Below are 18,481 nucleotides of genomic sequence, written 5' to 3'. Positions count from 1 at the left end.
TTTTTTACGAAAAGATGTGAAAAAAATAGAGAGGAAAGAAAATCTTTAACTTTTTTATATAAATTGTTGCTTTTTAATTTTTTTAATGACTTTTTTTATTTTTTTTTGGCTAAAAAAACCTGCATGCCAAACGAGGCCCAAGTTAGACCACACAATTTCTCTATTTCTCTACCCATCTTTTATAAAAAATTAAAAAATATATTTATTTATATTATCCCAATCAACCTCTTAACTTTACTAATAGATAAATTCATATCTACTAATATTCTCTCTCTCCCACCTTGCTTTTTGGCAGATCTGCGATTTTCCCTCTCTCTCGTTCCCTTCCCTCCTCGGATATCCCCCCTATTTCTGATGAGCATGATGGTTTGTTGCGTCTAGATGGCTCTGTTTTGAGCTAGACATGAATGTCAACACCATACAACAACAATCTTCCCACTTTATATATCTCTCTCAGATCTCTACGTGTGCTTATGCGTTTTTGTGAGAAAGGAAGATAAAGCTCAGTTGTCCATGGAAGTATCACCTGAACACACTTTCGGTCGAAGTCGGATCTCCAAGTCTTCCACCCGTAGTTGTCAGTTCAGGTGACAGATTAATAGTAAAACCAATCCAAACCCACCTGTGAATACCCCCAGAACACAAGTTTTAAGGTGAGTATCATACATAATAATTTTATCTGGCAACCATTGTTTATTTGTTTTTGTTTTTATTTTCAGATTTCATTTATTTATAATCTATCTCTTTTTATTCTTAACATTATGGGAAAGTGTACCTTATAATTAACTTAAAAAAAAATTAACATAATTTCGTACTTTTTATTTTTGGAGTCATGCTTAAAAAAAATAAAAATTATAACGGGAAATATAATGAAAGATCACATGAATCATAATTAAAATAAAATTGTAATGAAAAAAATTAATTATAATTAAAGAAAAAAATGACATAAGTATGGATGGTAAGAAAGTATGTATTGTAGAATTTTCCTAACATTATATTATTATTATTGTTTGGAAGGGGCAGTACTCTCTGCATGCATGATGCATCTCAATTCGAAGAGAAACCTCCCAGCACGTCTATATCCATCACAGAAGAATCAATTCATTCATTTTCTATGAACAACACCATGATGCATTGTCTCTCCAATCATTAGGTGTGTTGATAATCATGGGCCATTTGTCGGCCTTAAAGAGATTTTCTACCACCGCCACCCTTCCCACCACCACCACCACCACCACCTCGAAACGCCGCTCCTCCCGAACCCGCAAGGGCTTCTTCACCAACCTTAGGGTCACTATCCTCTGCGCCTTCATCACCGTCCTCGTCCTCCACGGCACCATTGGCCTCAACCACCTCTTCCCCTCCATAACCACCACTACCACCACTACCCACCTCATAGAAGAAGCCAATCGAATCGTAGCCGAAATCCGATCCCAAAATGACCCATATGATGAACACTTGGAACCCACCATCAATCCCAACAAAACCTACACCTTGGGTCCCAAAATCAACAATTGGGACATTTCTAGAAAATCTTGGTTCACCCAAAACCCCAATTTCCCAAACTATGTAAATGGGAAAGCTCGCATTTTGCTTGTAACTGGGTCTCCTCCAAGCCCCTGTGACAACCCAATTGGCGATCACTATCTTTTGAAGTCTATCAAGAACAAGATTGATTACTGTCGAATTCACGGCATTGAGATTGTCTACAACTTGGCCCATCTTGATACGGAGCTTTCTGGGTACTGGTCGAAGCTTCCATTAATTCGACGGTTGATGCTTTCGCACCTGGAGGTCGAGTGGATATGGTGGATGGACAGTGATGCTCTTTTCACTGATATGTTTTTTGAAATCCCAATTCCAAAGTATGCTGATTACAATCTTGTTATTCATGGGTACCCTGATTTATTGTTCAATCACAAGTCCTGGATTGCATTGAATACTGGGAGTTTTTTGTTAAGGAATTGTCAGTGGTCTTTGGATTTGCTTGATGCTTGGGCTCCAATGGGGCCGAAAGGTCCGGTTCGTGATGAAGCTGGGAAAATTTTGACACATAACTTAAAGGGTAGGCCAGAATTTGAGGCTGATGATCAGTCTGCATTGATATACTTGTTTATTTCAAAGAAAGATGAGTGGATGGATAAGGTTTTCTTGGAGAATTCTTATTACTTACATGGGTACTGGGCAGGTTTGGTGGATAAGTATGAGGAAATGATTGCGAAGCACCATCCAGGGTTGGGTGATGAGAGGTGGCCATTTGTGACACACTTTGTGGGTTGTAAGCCTTGTGGGAGCTACGGAGATTATCCCGTTGAGAGGTGTTTGAGAAGCATGGAGAGGGCATTCAATTTTGCAGATAATCAGGTTCTTAAGTTATATGGTTTTAGCCATAGAGGTTTGTTGAGCCCTAAGCTCAAGAGGATTAGAAATGAGACAACTACACCTTTGAATTTTGTGGACCGGTTTGATATTTGACATTCAGTTCTAGGATGCAGTGGATCTCAAAAATTGTGAGTAACCCTTTTGAAGCTGATCAAATGTGATCTTGTCAATAATTTCAATACAATTTTGAGTTTTCACTTTTTTGTCTTGTTCTGCCTTTGTGAAACTACTATTGATAGTTGAATAATACAGTAGTTGAGAAGTTGGATACATGTTCTTACCTCACGTATGATTCCCTTCCCACTGTCAGTATAATCTAGAAGCAACAGATAAGTGCTTTGTTTTTTTCCCGGCCAACTGGGAGTAGATAATCTACATATATCATGAGAACTAAATAAGTCCAACAACACATAACCACAAGCATGCAACAAGCCCAATTATCATGTTAAAGTACTCATATGTTGCGTCAAGAATATACAGAAAATTGGTAAGTTCGTAATAGAGTGATAATTTTTTAAGAAAATTGTCCATATTTAAGAGCTTGTCAAAGCACAATAATTCTCATGTCGTGTGTGATGCATGACATCATTACTTTCTTCAAACGTTTTGTCTGCCTTACCCCTCTTGATTTTAGTTCCTTCAAATTGTGTCCTGTTCTTGCTGGTACCAGCACTGCTCTTACTTACTAATCTTACCCCTGTTGATTGTTGTATGATTGGTTCTTTTTAGCACTGTTCTTAAAATGAATGATTTCTAATATTATTTTTCCTTGCCTTACTATGTATACATATTAACTTTCATGGCTATGTTGTCTCACTCATTTAACATAATATTTTTGCTGCCAAAAAATCTATCCCAATAAATTACGATCTTCTTCATGCATTATTTAAATTTTCCCTTCTGTTTGAAAATGTATGCCAATGATGTCTGCACAACATCACCTAAAATCTAGTTTCTACTTTGTCACTCTCTCTCTTCTAGGATAAGTGGTGCCAATGTTGAAATAGATAGTTTTGAAGTATCCCTGATCAATCTGGAATCTACATCAATTAGGAACCGTCTCAAATTCATTTCAAAACTTGCTGAATTATTTTTGTTACCTTGTTCAATGAAAAAACATCTATATATGTTTAAAATAGAAATCCAGTATTTTATTGTGTTTGTTATCATCAAGTTCATGTAGATGTTAATTTTTCAGTAGGCCCAAACAAAAAAAGGCTTGAGCAGTGGTCACAACTTTATTCCATGTTTATGAGGACTATAGTCAAATTAATTACTGTGTTTTCTTTCCACAAAAGACATATTTATCGAGTACTATGCTGGTGGCCCTAAGATGTAGGGATCAAAACATGGAATTAAAAGCCAAGGGTTATACTGGTTGGCCTGAAAAAAAGAAAAGAAAAGAAAAGAAAAGAAAAGAAAAGGAAAATGCTGTTAGTATTTCTGGTCATAGTGTAATTCCACATGTTCAAAATATTGGGGTAGTGTGGATCCTGAGAGGTACTAGACACTAACCATTCGACCTTGAAATAGAAGTATTTTTGGTACTTGTGACTTGTTTGCCCTAATTTTTTTATTTTTTATTTTACAATGTATTTATAGTTGATAAAAGACGACTATCTCAATAATCTGTTGTAACTTTTTTTTTATATTATAGTGAAAATCATAGCCTCTGTCAACATAGCACTAGTTTGGGGCGAACCACGTAAACCTTGTGCTGTTTGTATGTGCTTGTGATTTATAATTTTATGCGTTTATTCATCTATGTGTTTCGTGTTTCACCAATGTCCTAGTTAAGTATTACGGATTCCTAACATATAGACTGAATTTCAAATTGAAATCACACTGTACCAATTTTACCATAGACTTGAGCATATACCTCTGCTTTATGGGCCATGAAGAAAATTTGCTCGAGTAGTTCTCATTGGTCCGTTCTTGACTATTCAGAGCAACCCACAGCTAACAGATGGAACATGATGTCCTTTTGCTTCAGTGTGCTGGGGATGTTGGAATTCCCAAACAGGCCAATCAGACAAGTATTTTGAGAACTGCGGTTTGTTTGCCACCAGTCCTTTGCTCGGACAAAAACATGAATAATGATTTTAGTCCAAATGAGTAAGCTTAATAATTTAATCCAGCAATTAGACCAATCTAATGAATATTGTTTACCAAGGACAAAAAGATATATGAACAAAGGAAAATGAAAAGATAACATTCAATAAACCCACAAATTGTGTTTCTTGCTGGCCAATTTCATTCACATATGAGGAACAGGCTTACTTCATATTAAACTCAGAAGAGTAAGAGACACAATCCATGCATGGTTTCCTACTGCTACATTAATAGGCAAAAAAGAAAGTTCATGTTTCGGGCAAATTTAAAAAGATATTAGGTAAATATGTCCTATAAACTTCTTGTGACATAATCCAATTTATTGAATATATCAAATATTTAGCACTTAGTTCAAGAATAATGGAGTCCAAATATTCAACTAAATGGGAAACCAATAAACTTACAAATATTTCCATGCAAATTTGCTTGTTTACTACAAAGATTATTCTGCCCTTTTAGTTCTTATGAGTGTATTCTTTATTCTTTATTAATTATTTCTATAACTGTTGTGATTGTATTCTTTCATTTGAAATAAGGAAGTATAGATTTTTTATTTTTTATTTTTTCGAAGAAAGAAAACAAGTGAAATGAGATTAAATGTGCCATTTTGAGACATGTTTGTGCTGTCAAGAAAAGTGTTTGCTTAATTTAGTGAACACGCGTGGTAGCATATTGAGTTTCTAAAAATTCCAACAGAGATCTCTTTAGTGAGCAAAACCCTCAGGGCCGGGTGGGTATTTTGTCAGAATCTGCGTTTAAGATGGGTCGGCAAATCTGTTCTCTCAATGTAGTTGTCTTTCTTTTCAGCTTGTGCTGAAGTGCTATGTACTTATTTTTTGAGCTATTCGTGCTGTTTATAAATATATATTTGCCAAGTATGAAACTGCAGCGAAGTTCCAGCCTGTTGAATTAAACAGCACGGTTTGCAATCACTAATGCCAAGATTATTACTTGAATTAATAATTCTGCAGATCAGTCTATTGGGGTTCATTTTGCCAAGTTCACTACTGTGAAGCAAATTTGGGATCATCTCTCTCGATTGTATGTTCAATCAAATTTTGCTAAACGTTATTAGTTAGAACATGAGATTTGTGCAAGGTGATAAGAGCATCTAGGAATTTTATCTTGTCATGACTAGTTTGTGGGATCAATTAGCTTTTACTAATCCTAAGGCCTCATTTGGGAACATGCTATTTTAGTAACTTTTTAACTTTTTATGAAAAGATGTGCAGAAAAGTAGAGGGAGTGATGTGACAACTTATAATGACTTTTTGACTAAAATGTATAGTTGACAAACGAGGCCTAAGTCATTGAGCACTCATGCGACATATTGTACTTATCGAGAGCACCAACGGTTGGTTTAATTCTTGATGGCCCTTAGGGCTGATTTTGAGGGGCTTTGCAGTACTATTCTGCATTTGAGTCCTCTCCCTTCTGTCAATTCTGTGGTTAATGAGTTATTGGTTGAAGAACTTCGTTTCAAAGCGACTTCGGGCAAATGATTGCTTCCTTTGCCAACTCAGACAATTCTGGCCGTTTTTGCTAGTCATTCTTCTACTACTTCCAGCAAATCCTACTCTCGTGCTCCAATGGATGGATGCAGCTTTTGTCATAAAGAAAGGTCACTGGAAGGCTTAGTGTCCTTGGCTTTTGGGCCGTCCACCGTTTAGGCAATCCCCCACTTGGAGAAAGAATTCTGATAGGCATTTTGGCTAATCATCCTCTTGGAAAAATAGTGGAGACAAACATACAGCTGCCACGACTTCTTTAGTGGATGATTCCTCTCAATCTTTGACTGTTATTGCTGAACAACTATAGAAACTCCTCTCTACTCATACGCCAAAGGCCTTAGCTGTCTCCTCTTCTCTTGGTTTGTCTTCCTCCTCCTCATTTCCTCCAGGTATATCTCGTTCCACATGGGTTTTTGATTCTGGTGCTACGCATCATATGACACATGATTCCTCTCTCTTATTGTCTATCTTTTCTTCTCATTCTACTACTGTTATGGCTGCCAATGGCACTCCTATGTCTTTCGCCCAGGTTGGGTCAATTTTGACTTATAGTCTCTCTTTTAGATGTTTATTGTATTTCTCAATTAACTTTGAATCTTATTTCCGTCAGTCAACTTTGTGCATTCGTTATTATGTGTACTTTTCCTCTGGTTGTGTTGTGTAGGATCCTCATTCCAAGCAGTTGATTGGGATCGGCCACAGGTTGGGAGGACTGTATCTTCTAAAAACGCTGCATGTTCCTCCTATTGCTACATCTTTAGTTGATTTGTCTTCTTTTCTTTTGAGTCCCAAGTCATCTATTTTTTAGTTATAACATTCTCACCTTGGTCATGTGTCTAGCTCTTATTTACAGTATTTAGTTTCTACCGGTGTCTTAGGTTCTTCAAGAAGTCATAATATTTCCGATTGTAATGGATGCAAACTTGCAAAGTTTACTGCTTTGCCATTTAATAAAAGTTTCACTACTTCTAAACCTTTTGATCTTATGCATTCTGATGTGTGGGGTCCTGCACCTATTCCCACTAAAGGGGGTTCTTGATATTATGTCTCTTTTATTGATGATTATACTCGTCAGTGTTGGATTTATCTGATGAAGCACCGGTCTGAATTTTACTCTATCTATACCACCTTTCGTGCCATGATTTAAACCCAATACTCTTTTATTATTAAATGTTTTCGGTGTGATTTAGGTGGGGAATATCGTGATGATGATTTTCTTAACTTATTACAATTGGATGGTACTCTTCAACAGTCTTCCTGTGCTGAATCTCTTGAGCAAAATGGTGTGGCCGAAAGCACCGTCACATCATGGAAACAACTCATTCTTTCTTAATCTCTTATTCTGTTCCTACTTCATTTTGGGGGGAGGCTATTCTTACTACTGTACATATTATTAACCGTATACCCTCACAAGTGACTTGTGGCATTTCCCCATTTGAATGTTTACATGGTACATCTCCTAACTATTTCTCTCTTCGTGTTTTTGGATGTACTTGTTTTGTCCTCCTTTCTTGTGTAGCCTGTACTAAGTTGTCTGCTCGTTCTACTATGTGTGTTTTTCTTGGGTATGGTGAAGGTCAAAAGGGTTATTGCTGTTGTTATCCCACAACTCAACGTCTCTATGTTTCTTGCCATGTTGTTTTTCTGGAACATATCCCTTTCTTTTCTATTCCCTCTGCCTTTGCTCCTTTCATTAAATCTGATATTATTTATCTAGATCCTTTTCTTGATGCTATTTCTTGTAATTCTTATGTTCAGGATTTGTCTCCTTCTGATATTCTCTCCTCTTCTTTCTCCCCACCAGTTTCTCCTGTCCCCGCTCCTATCATTCATACTGATGCTCGTAAGAAACTATGTGTTTTGCCTGCAGGTACACCTCTCATTCCTCCTTCGGCTGTGTCTCCATTACCTGCTGCTAATGAGGCTCCTGTTTCTCGGCATTCTCAATGGGTACATACGTGTCCTAATCGTTATGGATATTCTAACTCTTGTTACTCTTCTGAATTTTGTGCTTTCTTATCATCTATTCACTCTCTTTCTGAGCCAACCTCTTATAAGGAGGCTGTTTTTGACCCTTTTTGGCAACAAGCTATGAATGAGGAACTTTATGCTTTACATAAGACTAGTAGTTGGGATCTTGTTGCTTTACGTTCTGGTAAACATACTATTGGTTGTCAGTGGGTGTATAAGATTAAAACCAAAGCCGATGGTTCTGTGCAACACTATAAAGCCCGATTGGTGGCTAAAGGATTTGCTTAAGAATATGGTCTTTATTATGAGGACCTTTGCTTCGGTTGCCAAGATGACCATTATTCGTACCTTGATTGTCATTGCTATTGTGCGTCACTAGCATCTCTTTTAAATGGATGTCAAGGACGCCTTTCTCAACGATGACTTAGCTGAGGAAGTCTTTATGGTCCCTCCTCCTGGGCTTTCTCATGCTCCTGGTGAAGTTTGCCACCTTCACAAAGTTTTATATGGTCTTAAACAAGCTCCTCGGGCTTGGTTTGAGAAATTTTCTACTATGGTTTGTGACTTGGGTTTTCGCATCAGTGATCATGATTCAACTCTCTTTCTTCGCTCCACTTCTGCGAGGCTTATTATTCTTTTATTGTATGTTAACGACATGGTGATCACTGGCAATGATCTTGATGGTATCTCTACTTTCAAGGCTCACTTGCATCATCATTTTGTGATGAAAGATCTTGGTTCACTTCGTTATTTTTTGGGCATTGAGGTGGCTTCTTCGCCTCGAGTTTATCTTTTGTCTCAGTCCAAGTATGTAGTTGATGTTATTCAGCGGGCCAAGTTGACTAACACCCATACTGTTGACACTCCTCTCGAACTTAATGTGAACTATACTTCCATTGATGGTGTCCTTTTGCCTGATCCTACCTTATATCGGGTTCTAGTGGGTAGCCTTGTCTATCTTATCATTACTTGCCCCGACATTGCCTATGCTGTCCATATTGTCAGTCAGTTTGTTTCTACCCCGACTATTGTTCATTGGGCTGTTGTTCTTTGTATTTTGTGCTATCTTTGTGGGTCATTGCATCAGAGTTTATTGTTTTCTGCTACTTCTTCTTTGGATCTTCGTGCTTTTTCTAATACTAATTGGGCTGGTGATGCTATGGACTGTAAGTCTACTGCGGGTTTTTGTGTTTTACTGGGAAGTTCTCTTATTTCTTGGAAGAGCAAAAAAGCAAACTGTTGTTGCTCGTTCTTCCGCTGAGGCTGAGTATCGTGCTATGGCTACTACCACTGCTGAAATTGTTTGGTTGTATTGGTTGCTTTCTGTGACACCCCGATTCTAGACTATAGGTTGCAGTCAAGGGAGAGTCACTAGTGAGTCCTATGGCCAATAACCAAGTAAGATCCCAGATCGCCGGAGGAGTCAAAGAGCCTCCCTTCTAACTCCAACTTTCTTAGGCAGCGCACTACCTTTTTGACAGATCTTACAAGGCATTGACACAAGGTCTCATAAGCAACGATAAGGTTCATACATTGAATATAAATACGTAACAACCACAATTATACTTGATTCAAAAGATTGTTCCATTACATTACATCTCAAAAAGAAAGTTTTAAGCTTCAAACGAGTCTTACAAAATATCCAAAAGGAAACTTCTAATATTCTAGGATAGCCAAAAGTCTTCAAAGGTTTCAGGTTCGACGTCTCCAGCTATGAGTTCCTCTTCGTCACCTGGCATGATACGCCGTGAGCTTTGAATGCCCAGTAAACACACACACACACCCCGTCCCTTTTTCCCAGTCCAATACACAATCACAATTATAATATCAAGTAGTAAAGAATGGTATTCAAATAAATAAGTAAAGAGTTAGGTCAGAAGTTAGTAACTAGAAATCCCCCAAAGAGATTTCGTCCTCTCAACCACAAGAATCGGACGCGGATTATTCGGTATGCCCCCTCTTTTGCTGCTTTGTTGCAGAACTAACGTCGGATGCCTACCAACGGTTATATACCGCGTAGCGCCAACCGCAGGGCCTCAAAAGAGACCGTAAAAATAGGGCCTTGCCCGAATCCCTCCTTACACCAAGCTACCTAGGGTCCGAATACAACTGCTCCGTTCAAGGGTTTCGAAAATCACTGGCACAAGACTTTAACTTTCGAATAGGGAACGCATCCCAAAAATCCATATATCACATATTATCATCTTTTCAAGACTCAAGTGCTCGAAAACCCAATACCCTCCCAATTTGGTTTCCCGTTGAGTTAGATATTTTACATCAAGGTTAGACAACTTAACCAGATAAAAATGTCCACACAAGCAGGCATCCATAAGGTGAAGAAGATAAAGGACATAACATAACACATACAATATCATGCCAATATATGATCATAAGCTAATAAACATTTTTATGAATACGAGGGCATGAAACATCCATGCATAACAAATTTTCCAGATTTAGCATCACATAAAGATTAAAATGAAAGGGCTATTTTAGATCTTCCACCGGACTTGGTCTTCCTATGGTTCGTAGAGAATTTGATCTAGTTTCTAGAATATTTTTCAGAAATGGGATTACTTTTCCAGATTTTAAGTTATTTAGAAAATAGTCCAGTGCTGTCCAGAATCTGTCCAGATCCGTCGACCGTTACGAAAACTTGATTTTATTGCAAACCGCTTAATGTTTTTCGATGAAAACAATTTTAGTTGAAAGCTAACTCCTTAAGGAAGGTTTTGACATAAAATAGAGGTTCGGAATATTTTTGAACATTTTTCTGGAATTTTTGAAAGTTGACTGCAAAAACAGGTTTTATGTGGAATGCCCGAAACAAGAAAATTTATAAAAAGGGGGTTCCACCATGGGAAAGTTTCATTTCTTTTGTGAGGAAAATATGCTAACTATCACATGTTTAACTCAGAAAATTTGTTTGAAAGAGTGCCCTTGAAAAGTTGAGAGATTTGTACAAAAAGAAGATGGTTTGTACCAAAATGAAGAAAATACAAGAGAGATGGAAACAATACTCAAATCTTGGTATTTTTAACATAAGAACATGATAATAACAGATCTGAAACATCACTTAAAATCTTTAAAAGAACATGCATTAGAAAAGAAAATGAAGAGAAGGTTGTGTTGGTGGCTTACCTTCTAGCTTTGCACAAGAAACTCTTTTCTTCCTCCCTCTTCTTCTCTACACTTCTCTTCCTTGCTCTCCCCCCTCTTTCTAACCAAAATGTGTGTGTGAGTGAGTGTGTTGTGTGAGTTTGTAAGCTAGGGGGTGTGGTATACATATAGGCAATTTTGGTGTAAAAGGACATAAAAGCCCTTTAGTTGAAAATGGATGGGAAAGCTGGGATTTTGGTTGGTGTCAAATGGGATAGGAGTAACTAAGGTGCTAAATCATAGGTTTTGGCATCAATTAGTTGATCTTTAGTTGAAAGGTAACTAGTTTTGAGATTTGCAACCTAGGTCTAGGTCACTAGGTTTGGATTTCCTAGAATGTCTTAATCATAGTCTTGGGGAAGTGTGATGGGTTGTTATTTTAATTAATTTTGGTCCTAGGCACATCCCTCAAGGTGTATATATACCTATATTTATATATATTGCAAGATTGATAGTATACCAAGGTACAAGGTGCAAGTACTAGTTTGGGGTAAATTTAGAATTTAAATAAAGAAGTGAGGGCTTGGAATTAAACTCATGTATTGGAACCTTACTTATGTAGAATTAAATTAAGTTAGGTTAGGGAACCTAATCCGGCTAGTGTAATTCCTGTTCCGATAAAAATTAAAAATGCTATCTGGCAAGATTCGAAATAATTTAAGAAACTAAGGGCTTTAAGGAAATAATTTAAATACATTTTTCCGGGGCTTCACATTAAATGTAATGAAATGAGGAGGATTAGAACCTTAATGATGTATTTAATTATGATCTAGTTAGGTCTAGGACTAATGTAAATATCTTAGAAGTACACACAAAAAATATGGCAAATCTTTATAGGTACCAAAGTCATTATTGCTCCAAGATTTCAAGAGATTTTAAAGTACAATGATTATAGTCTAGGGGGGGTATGATGGCTAGCCATGTGATGGTGAATTGATGGACATGCTATATATATATATATATATATTTTGTACAAATCTTGGAAATTGTAAAATATATTATTAAAAAAAGATTTAAGTGTATATATATAAATATATAATAGTACTTGTTTGGGGTCAATTTGTGATTTAATAAAAATGTGCGGGCTTGGGTTCAATCAAAGTATCTATTCCAAGTGTAAAATAATTCAGTTTGTATTATCTTGCTTTGAATTTAAAGGTAAATAACCGAACGATGACTGTAAAAATCGAAAGTTAAGGTTTAAAGCGATTAATCTAAAATTTGAGAGTTAAGTAATTAATATTAGAGTGTTAGAAGTGATTTCTAAGCTTTCAGGATCGATTAGGGTTTGTACGGATTCGCCCGTGATGCGTTTTCAGTCCTAGGGCTTAATTTGTGATTAATCGACGAACTAAGGGCTTTATTATAATAATTTAAAATTTAGGGACCTAATAAGGTTTACAAAAAAGTCAGGGGCCTCACAACCTATCCCCCTTAAATAAATTTCGTCCTCGAAATTGTTGTGGGAAATTACGTCCTAGTGCTGGCAACGTGTTTTTAAATCATTCAGATCATCTTCTTTTTTTATGTTATTCTTCGTTCTGTCTAGAGTCGCCATTGGTTCTTCTAATAATAGCGTCTTGAATCGAATTCCTCCCTGATTAATGACTAAGGAGATAAGCTAATCTCTGAGCTTCTTGAATTGTTGACTACAAGGGTGATGACGCTGCTGCTTCCGCGTGAGGGCTTGTTTTGCCAATTTCTTGATGTGGCGATCTACACTTCCCATTGTGTTGGTTGATTTGTTGCATCATTAGTCTATCCCCCCTTAAATAATAAAAGCATTCTGTTGGATGGGTAAGAAATGTGCTGACTTGGTGAGGCGGTCCACTATTACTCATATAGCATCGCGCCCTCTAGGTGACTTAGGCAACCCTGTCACAAAATCCATCGTCATGTATTCCCACTTCCATTCGGCTATTGGTAGAGGTTGCAACATTCCTCCTGGTTTCTGATGTTCCTCCTTTATTTGTTGGCATGTCAGACATCATGCTACAAATTTAGCCACTTCCATCTTCATCCATTCCACCAATATTGCCTCTTCAAATCTTGGTTCATTTTAGTCCCTCCTGGATGTACAGCAAATACAGAATGATGGCATTCCTTCAGTACCTTTTCTCTAAGTAACTCGTCGCTTGGTACAAGCAATCTGCCTTGGTATCTTAAACTCCCATCGGGGTGAATTACCCAACCGGGCATGGTGTAGACACCCCATTTTTGACCGTCCTCAAGACTTGGACGTCACCGTTTGAACACTCGGTGATCATCCATGTTTGTGTTCGTTTGGAGTTCCCGGAGGTCTCGGCTACGTACCTTGCCTCAGGATCTCCGAACTCAACTGTTTAGTGTCTGGTTTTGCACCAAACACTTGTGTTTTGCCTTGGAGGGGCAGAGAATGCCTTGTGAGGCATCTCCACACACCACCGGCTGGTTTTTGCTGCCACCGGCAATGTATATTGCCGGTCGGCACTCCCTTTTGCCAAAATGGCATCTTTGGCCGGCCGACTACTGTGCATCTGCTTTTGCAGATATTTTATCACAACTGTCTTGCATTTGGCTCCCCTCCATACACGTGTATGGAGGAATCTCCCTCTTTAGAAGCTTGTCTTGTAAGCTTTACAAGACAAGAAGCTCTATAAGAGGAGCCCTTCTCTCCCTTGTTTAGGGTTAGAGATTTTAGACATTTTAGAGATAGAAAACACAGAGGAGAGCTCTGGTTTTAGGGTTAGAGTTTGATACATATTCTATCTCTCTTTCCCTCTCTTGAGTGTTCTAGGTGTACTTATTCTTACTATTGCACACAAACACCTAGTGTTTCACCTTCCTTTGGCTACTGAGGTTCTAAGGGGCTGGTTTTGGTGTTTTGGAGCTGGATTCAAGCCAAGGAGGGTTGTTGGAGCACCATTGTTAAAGGGGTCTTCAAGGGTAAGAAACTAGTCCCTTTATTCCCCATTTTTGCGTTGTATTTTTACCCATCTTTGAACTGTTTTTGTGCTTAGTGTATAACATAAAAAAGTTCTGTTTTTAGGCCCTCTAAATAGTTCATTTAGGGTGTTTTGTTGTTTGAGGTTGTTTGACCCCTCTTAAGCCTTGTAAGGCTTCATTTTGTGCTATTTTGTGTAAGCTCCGGGACTTTGGTGTTTGGGCCTCCTTACCACTGAAATCTTGAGGGATTTCAGAGGTGAGGATGGTGCTTTGAAGTCCCAAGAAGGAGAGGGCCACCCCCTCTCCTTCTTGTCCTTGAAATGGACCATTTTTGGCCTCTTGAGGGAGCATCATGTTAGAGTTTGTATTGATCATGTCTTGGCTATTTTCCATGCTTATTATGCCATGATATGACCTTGTTGTGTGTTGGTTTTGGTACACCATGCATGCTTAGCATACCTACCATGTAATGCCTTGTTATTGCCTTAATATGCCTTAGGTTGTTAGCCTTTGCTCTAGCATGTTTTAGGCTTAGTCTTGTGAAGGTTTTGTGCTCATTTTGCCATGTTTTAGGTCTGTCCTAGGTTGTTTGGGTCGGATTTGGCATGCTTAGTATAGCCCCTTTGCATTTCGGCTTGTTGGCCTTAAGTGTGTGAACGTATGGCACGACATTTTTTGCATTGATTTAGTGATTTGGAACCATCCACCATGTCATTTCAGTCCCCTTTGCATGCCTATATGCTTGCCTTGGATGTATCTTTAATGCTTTGAAAGCTTGTGTAGCATGCTCCATGTTTTGGCATTTGTGCATGCCTTTGAATTTGAGCCACTTAGATGCCATCTAAGAGTCCCCTTTGCATGGTCTAGGTCTGCCTTGAATCTATTTTAAGTCCTCTTAGCCTCGTGAGGCTTGGTTGGCTTAGCCATAGTTCAAGCCCCTTTGACTTGCTTCAAGTACTTAGGCCATTCATTGCATGCTTGGTCTATTTTGTTTGCTTGGTTTGACACCATCCTAACATGATTTTCAATGCTTACCTTGCATGCCATATGTCCATGATTGCCTCATTCAAATGTGCTTGAGAGTTGCCTCATTTGTGCCTAAGTGTTGGCCCTTTAACATGTGTATGTGTGTATGTGTATTTGGTCCTTTATTTTGGTTACTTTGGCCACTGTTTTGGGCCTATTTAGAGTTGCCTAAATCATGTATAAGTCTATCTTTTCATCCGTTTGCATTGCCTCATGTTTGCTTGTATGCTTGCATAAGTGTTTTGCCATGCCATGTTGCATCCTTAGCTTGCATGCCTAGGTTGCATTGCATCTTGCATGCATGCCTTGTTCCTTGACTTGGTGATAGGAATTGGGCCTTGGTTCGTTTGTTTGGTTTGCATTTCATTTGACATGAAAGTTGCACACTTGATTCTTTGGGCCATCATGCATGGAAATGCGTGATTGGTGGTCCGAGAATCGAGACACATGCCCTTTGAGTCACAAACATGATAGGGGACATGATTGGTGTATACATTGCTTGAATTGTATTGCCATGCAAGTTCTGTCCTCTGCTGCTGTGAGTTGCAGGTTCTACAGGCATTCTTTGGCGACCGACAGTATACATTGCCGACCGGCAGTAAATCACCAGCCGATGGATTCACTTTGTGCCGGTGACAACAATCCGTTGCCGGTGGCAATTCTACTCAGCCGGTGGTGATTTCTAGTATCCAGAGAGGCATCCTTGAGAATTTGGCAGTCTTCAGAGAGGCAGAGCAGGGAAAACAGAGGCAGACTATGCATGGCCGTGCACTTCCGAGCAGGACCTGAGCATGCGCTGCATCTGGCTTTCCTCCCGAGGCGGTTTACTACTTTTCCTAGTTCAAATTAGTTTGTTGACTGATTAGGCAATTTGTAATATTTAATTAGCTTGCGTAGTTAATTTGTATTATTTATTTGGTCCCTCCGAATGAGGGCAAATCTGTAATAAGTATGCGTGAGTGGTGTGTATGTCTTCCAATCCCCACTTCTTTCTTCCCTTTTATTTACCTGCTTTGATGGTTAGTATTAGGGCACGTTTAAATTAGCATACCTTATGCTATGCATGCGTGCATTCATGCATTTGTATTGCATGCATCAGGCTCGGTACATCACGCTAACTGCATTTGTACTTTAATTCCAAATTGAATACGTGCATCAATTGGTTGCATTTCACATGCCATGTTTAGATTAGCCGAGCCTGTCTAGATTGCATTTTTACATGCGATGCATTAGCCATTTTTAACATGAACTAGGATCATGCATGTTTGCTAACTAGCTTACTGTTTTGGCACGGAGTACGATGTAAGTATTTTCGCTTTAGCATGCGTGCGAATGTTGCCATGACAGCATGCTTACCATGTGGCTAGATGCTTATGTGAGATAAACTGTTTGAATGCCTGTGGGTGAAGGTTGGATTGTTTGAGTTGGAAAAACTCGTTGAAATCCGTGTTTTAGCCTACTTGCGAGTAGCAAATTCCAAAGCACTTTTCAAAACAAACGGATATGCAATGCTTATTTCCAAATTAGGCAATCTAGTCTATACTTGTTTGCTGTGAGCATAACATAATAATTCTAGGTTAATAACCGGAATAAGAATACATAACGTTTTCAAAATCAGATATTACGGTTAGTAGAGGCCGGTTTTCGGACCGGGCGAAAGGGGGTGCTCATAGCTGACCTTCCCCGATCGTACCCAAGCTCCCGAGCCGAGACAACTCCGGTGATGACGGACATGTGGCCTTCGGCACCGAGTCAGGGTTTCCTAAATTTCCCCATTAAAAAGTATTTAGGTGGCGACTCTGTATCTGGCAAAGCAGTCTATGTTTGGCACTTCTTTTCAAAAAATCTGTTTTCTCAAAACGATTTGCCGGGTTTGGACTCTTTGGTTCAAGATTAAGAACCGTGACGATTTGAGAGTCCGAGCTGTAGTAGCCCACAGACGAATAGAACGGGACTCACCCTCCTGGGGCGTTTGGGGACGTCTACACATGGGTTCTCCTGACTCTAGACGTCCTTTGATGTAGGCTACCTCTTGATCATGCTTCTGGGCCTCCACGACCTCATTCATCAACTTAGGCATCACCTTCTGCGTATCAAGACATGCTTTTGTAATTTGGGATTCCACTTGGATCCTAAACTCATTGAGTGTCTTAACCATATCCCATTCCTTGACGGAGATCTTAGCCAACATCCCTCTGCTCTTACGACTTAGAGCATCTGCTACTACATTGGCCTTACCGGGGTGATATGAGAGAGTGAACTGGAAATCCTCAAATACTCCATTCATCGTCTCTGTCTCAAGTTAAGGTCCTTCTATGTGAATAGATACTTCAGACTCTTGTGATCGGTGAAAATCTCAAATTGTTCCCCATACGGGTAATGTCGCCATTGCTTTAGGGCAAAAACTACGGCTGCTAGCTCCAAGTTATGTGTGGGGTAGTTGAGCTTGTGAGGTTTTTAACTGCCTGGATCCATACGCGACCACCTTTCTATTTTGCATGAGCACGCAACCTAATCCTTCTTTAGACGCATCGCAATACACAGTGTACCTCTCTTCTCGTTCTGGGATGGTCAAAATTGGTGCACTAGTTAACCTCTTCTTTAGTTCTTGGAAGGATTTTTCATCCCACTCATACTTTACCCCTTTTTGCGTCAAACGAGTCATTGGTTTAGCTAGTTTGGAGAAATCTTGGATGAACCTCCGGTAATAACCGACTAATCCTAAGAAGCTGTGAATTTTTGACACGGTTTTTGGTTGTCTCCAATCTAATGCTGCCTCCACCTTGGTTGGATCTATCGCAATCCCATTCCTTGATACCACGTGTCCTAAGAATTTTACTTCATTTAACCAAGATTCACATTTACTCGCCTTGGCATATAGTCGATTATCCCTAAGAACTTGGAGGATAGTCCTTAAATGTTGCTCATGCTCTTCTTCAGACCTTGAATATACCAAGATGTCATCAATGAATACTACTACAAACTGGTCAAGGTATGGTCTAAAGATCTTATTCATAAAACACATGAATACTGCTGGTGCATTAGTTAGTCCGAAGGGCATTACTACAAACTCATAGTGGCCACATCTAGTACGAAAGGCAGTTTTTGGTATATCCTCCTTCTTGACTCGTAGTTGATGGTAACCTGACCTGAGATCGATCTTTGAATAGCACCTTGAGCCTCTAAGTTGGTCAAAAGATCATCAATCCTTGGGAATGGGTATCGGTTTTTAATTGTGACTCGATTGAGTTGACGATAATCGATGCCTAGCCTCAACAACCCATCTTTCTTTTTAGCAAACAACATGGGTGCTCCTCATGGCAAAGTACTTGGCCTAACGAATCCTTTCTTGAGCAATTCCTGTAGTTGTGTCTTCAATTCTCGTAGTTTTGCTG

The 18,481-nt window shown here is 38.9% G+C and overlaps 1 protein-coding gene across 3 annotated transcripts; it reads left to right on the top strand.

The window, feature by feature from the left end:
- The first annotated feature begins 230 nt into the window (after positions 1-230).
- On the top strand, positions 231-2,654 carry LOC114314618 (putative xyloglucan 6-xylosyltransferase 3). Of its 3 annotated transcripts, none has more exons than XM_082894334.1 (2): positions 231-653; positions 1,024-2,654. In XM_082894334.1, exon 2 carries the CDS (start codon positions 1,168-1,170, stop codon positions 2,473-2,475), a length of 1,308 nt encoding a protein of 435 aa, XP_082750460.1. In that variant the 5' UTR covers positions 231-653; positions 1,024-1,167; the 3' UTR covers positions 2,476-2,654. The 3 variants fall into 3 exon arrangements, with proteins under 3 accessions (XP_082750460.1, XP_082750461.1, XP_028116890.2); XM_082894335.1 differs by having other exon boundaries at positions 243-653; positions 1,154-2,654; XM_028261089.2 differs by having other exon boundaries at positions 268-653; positions 1,018-2,654.
- The last annotated feature ends 15,827 nt before the right edge of the window (positions 2,655-18,481 follow it).

This window comes from Camellia sinensis, chromosome 11 (assembly GCF_055761805.1).
Source record: "Camellia sinensis isolate YWXY chromosome 11, ASM5576180v1, whole genome shotgun sequence".
Classification (NCBI taxonomy): domain Eukaryota; kingdom Viridiplantae; phylum Streptophyta; class Magnoliopsida; order Ericales; family Theaceae; genus Camellia; species Camellia sinensis.
This window is presented reverse-complemented; position numbering and strand designations above follow the sequence as displayed.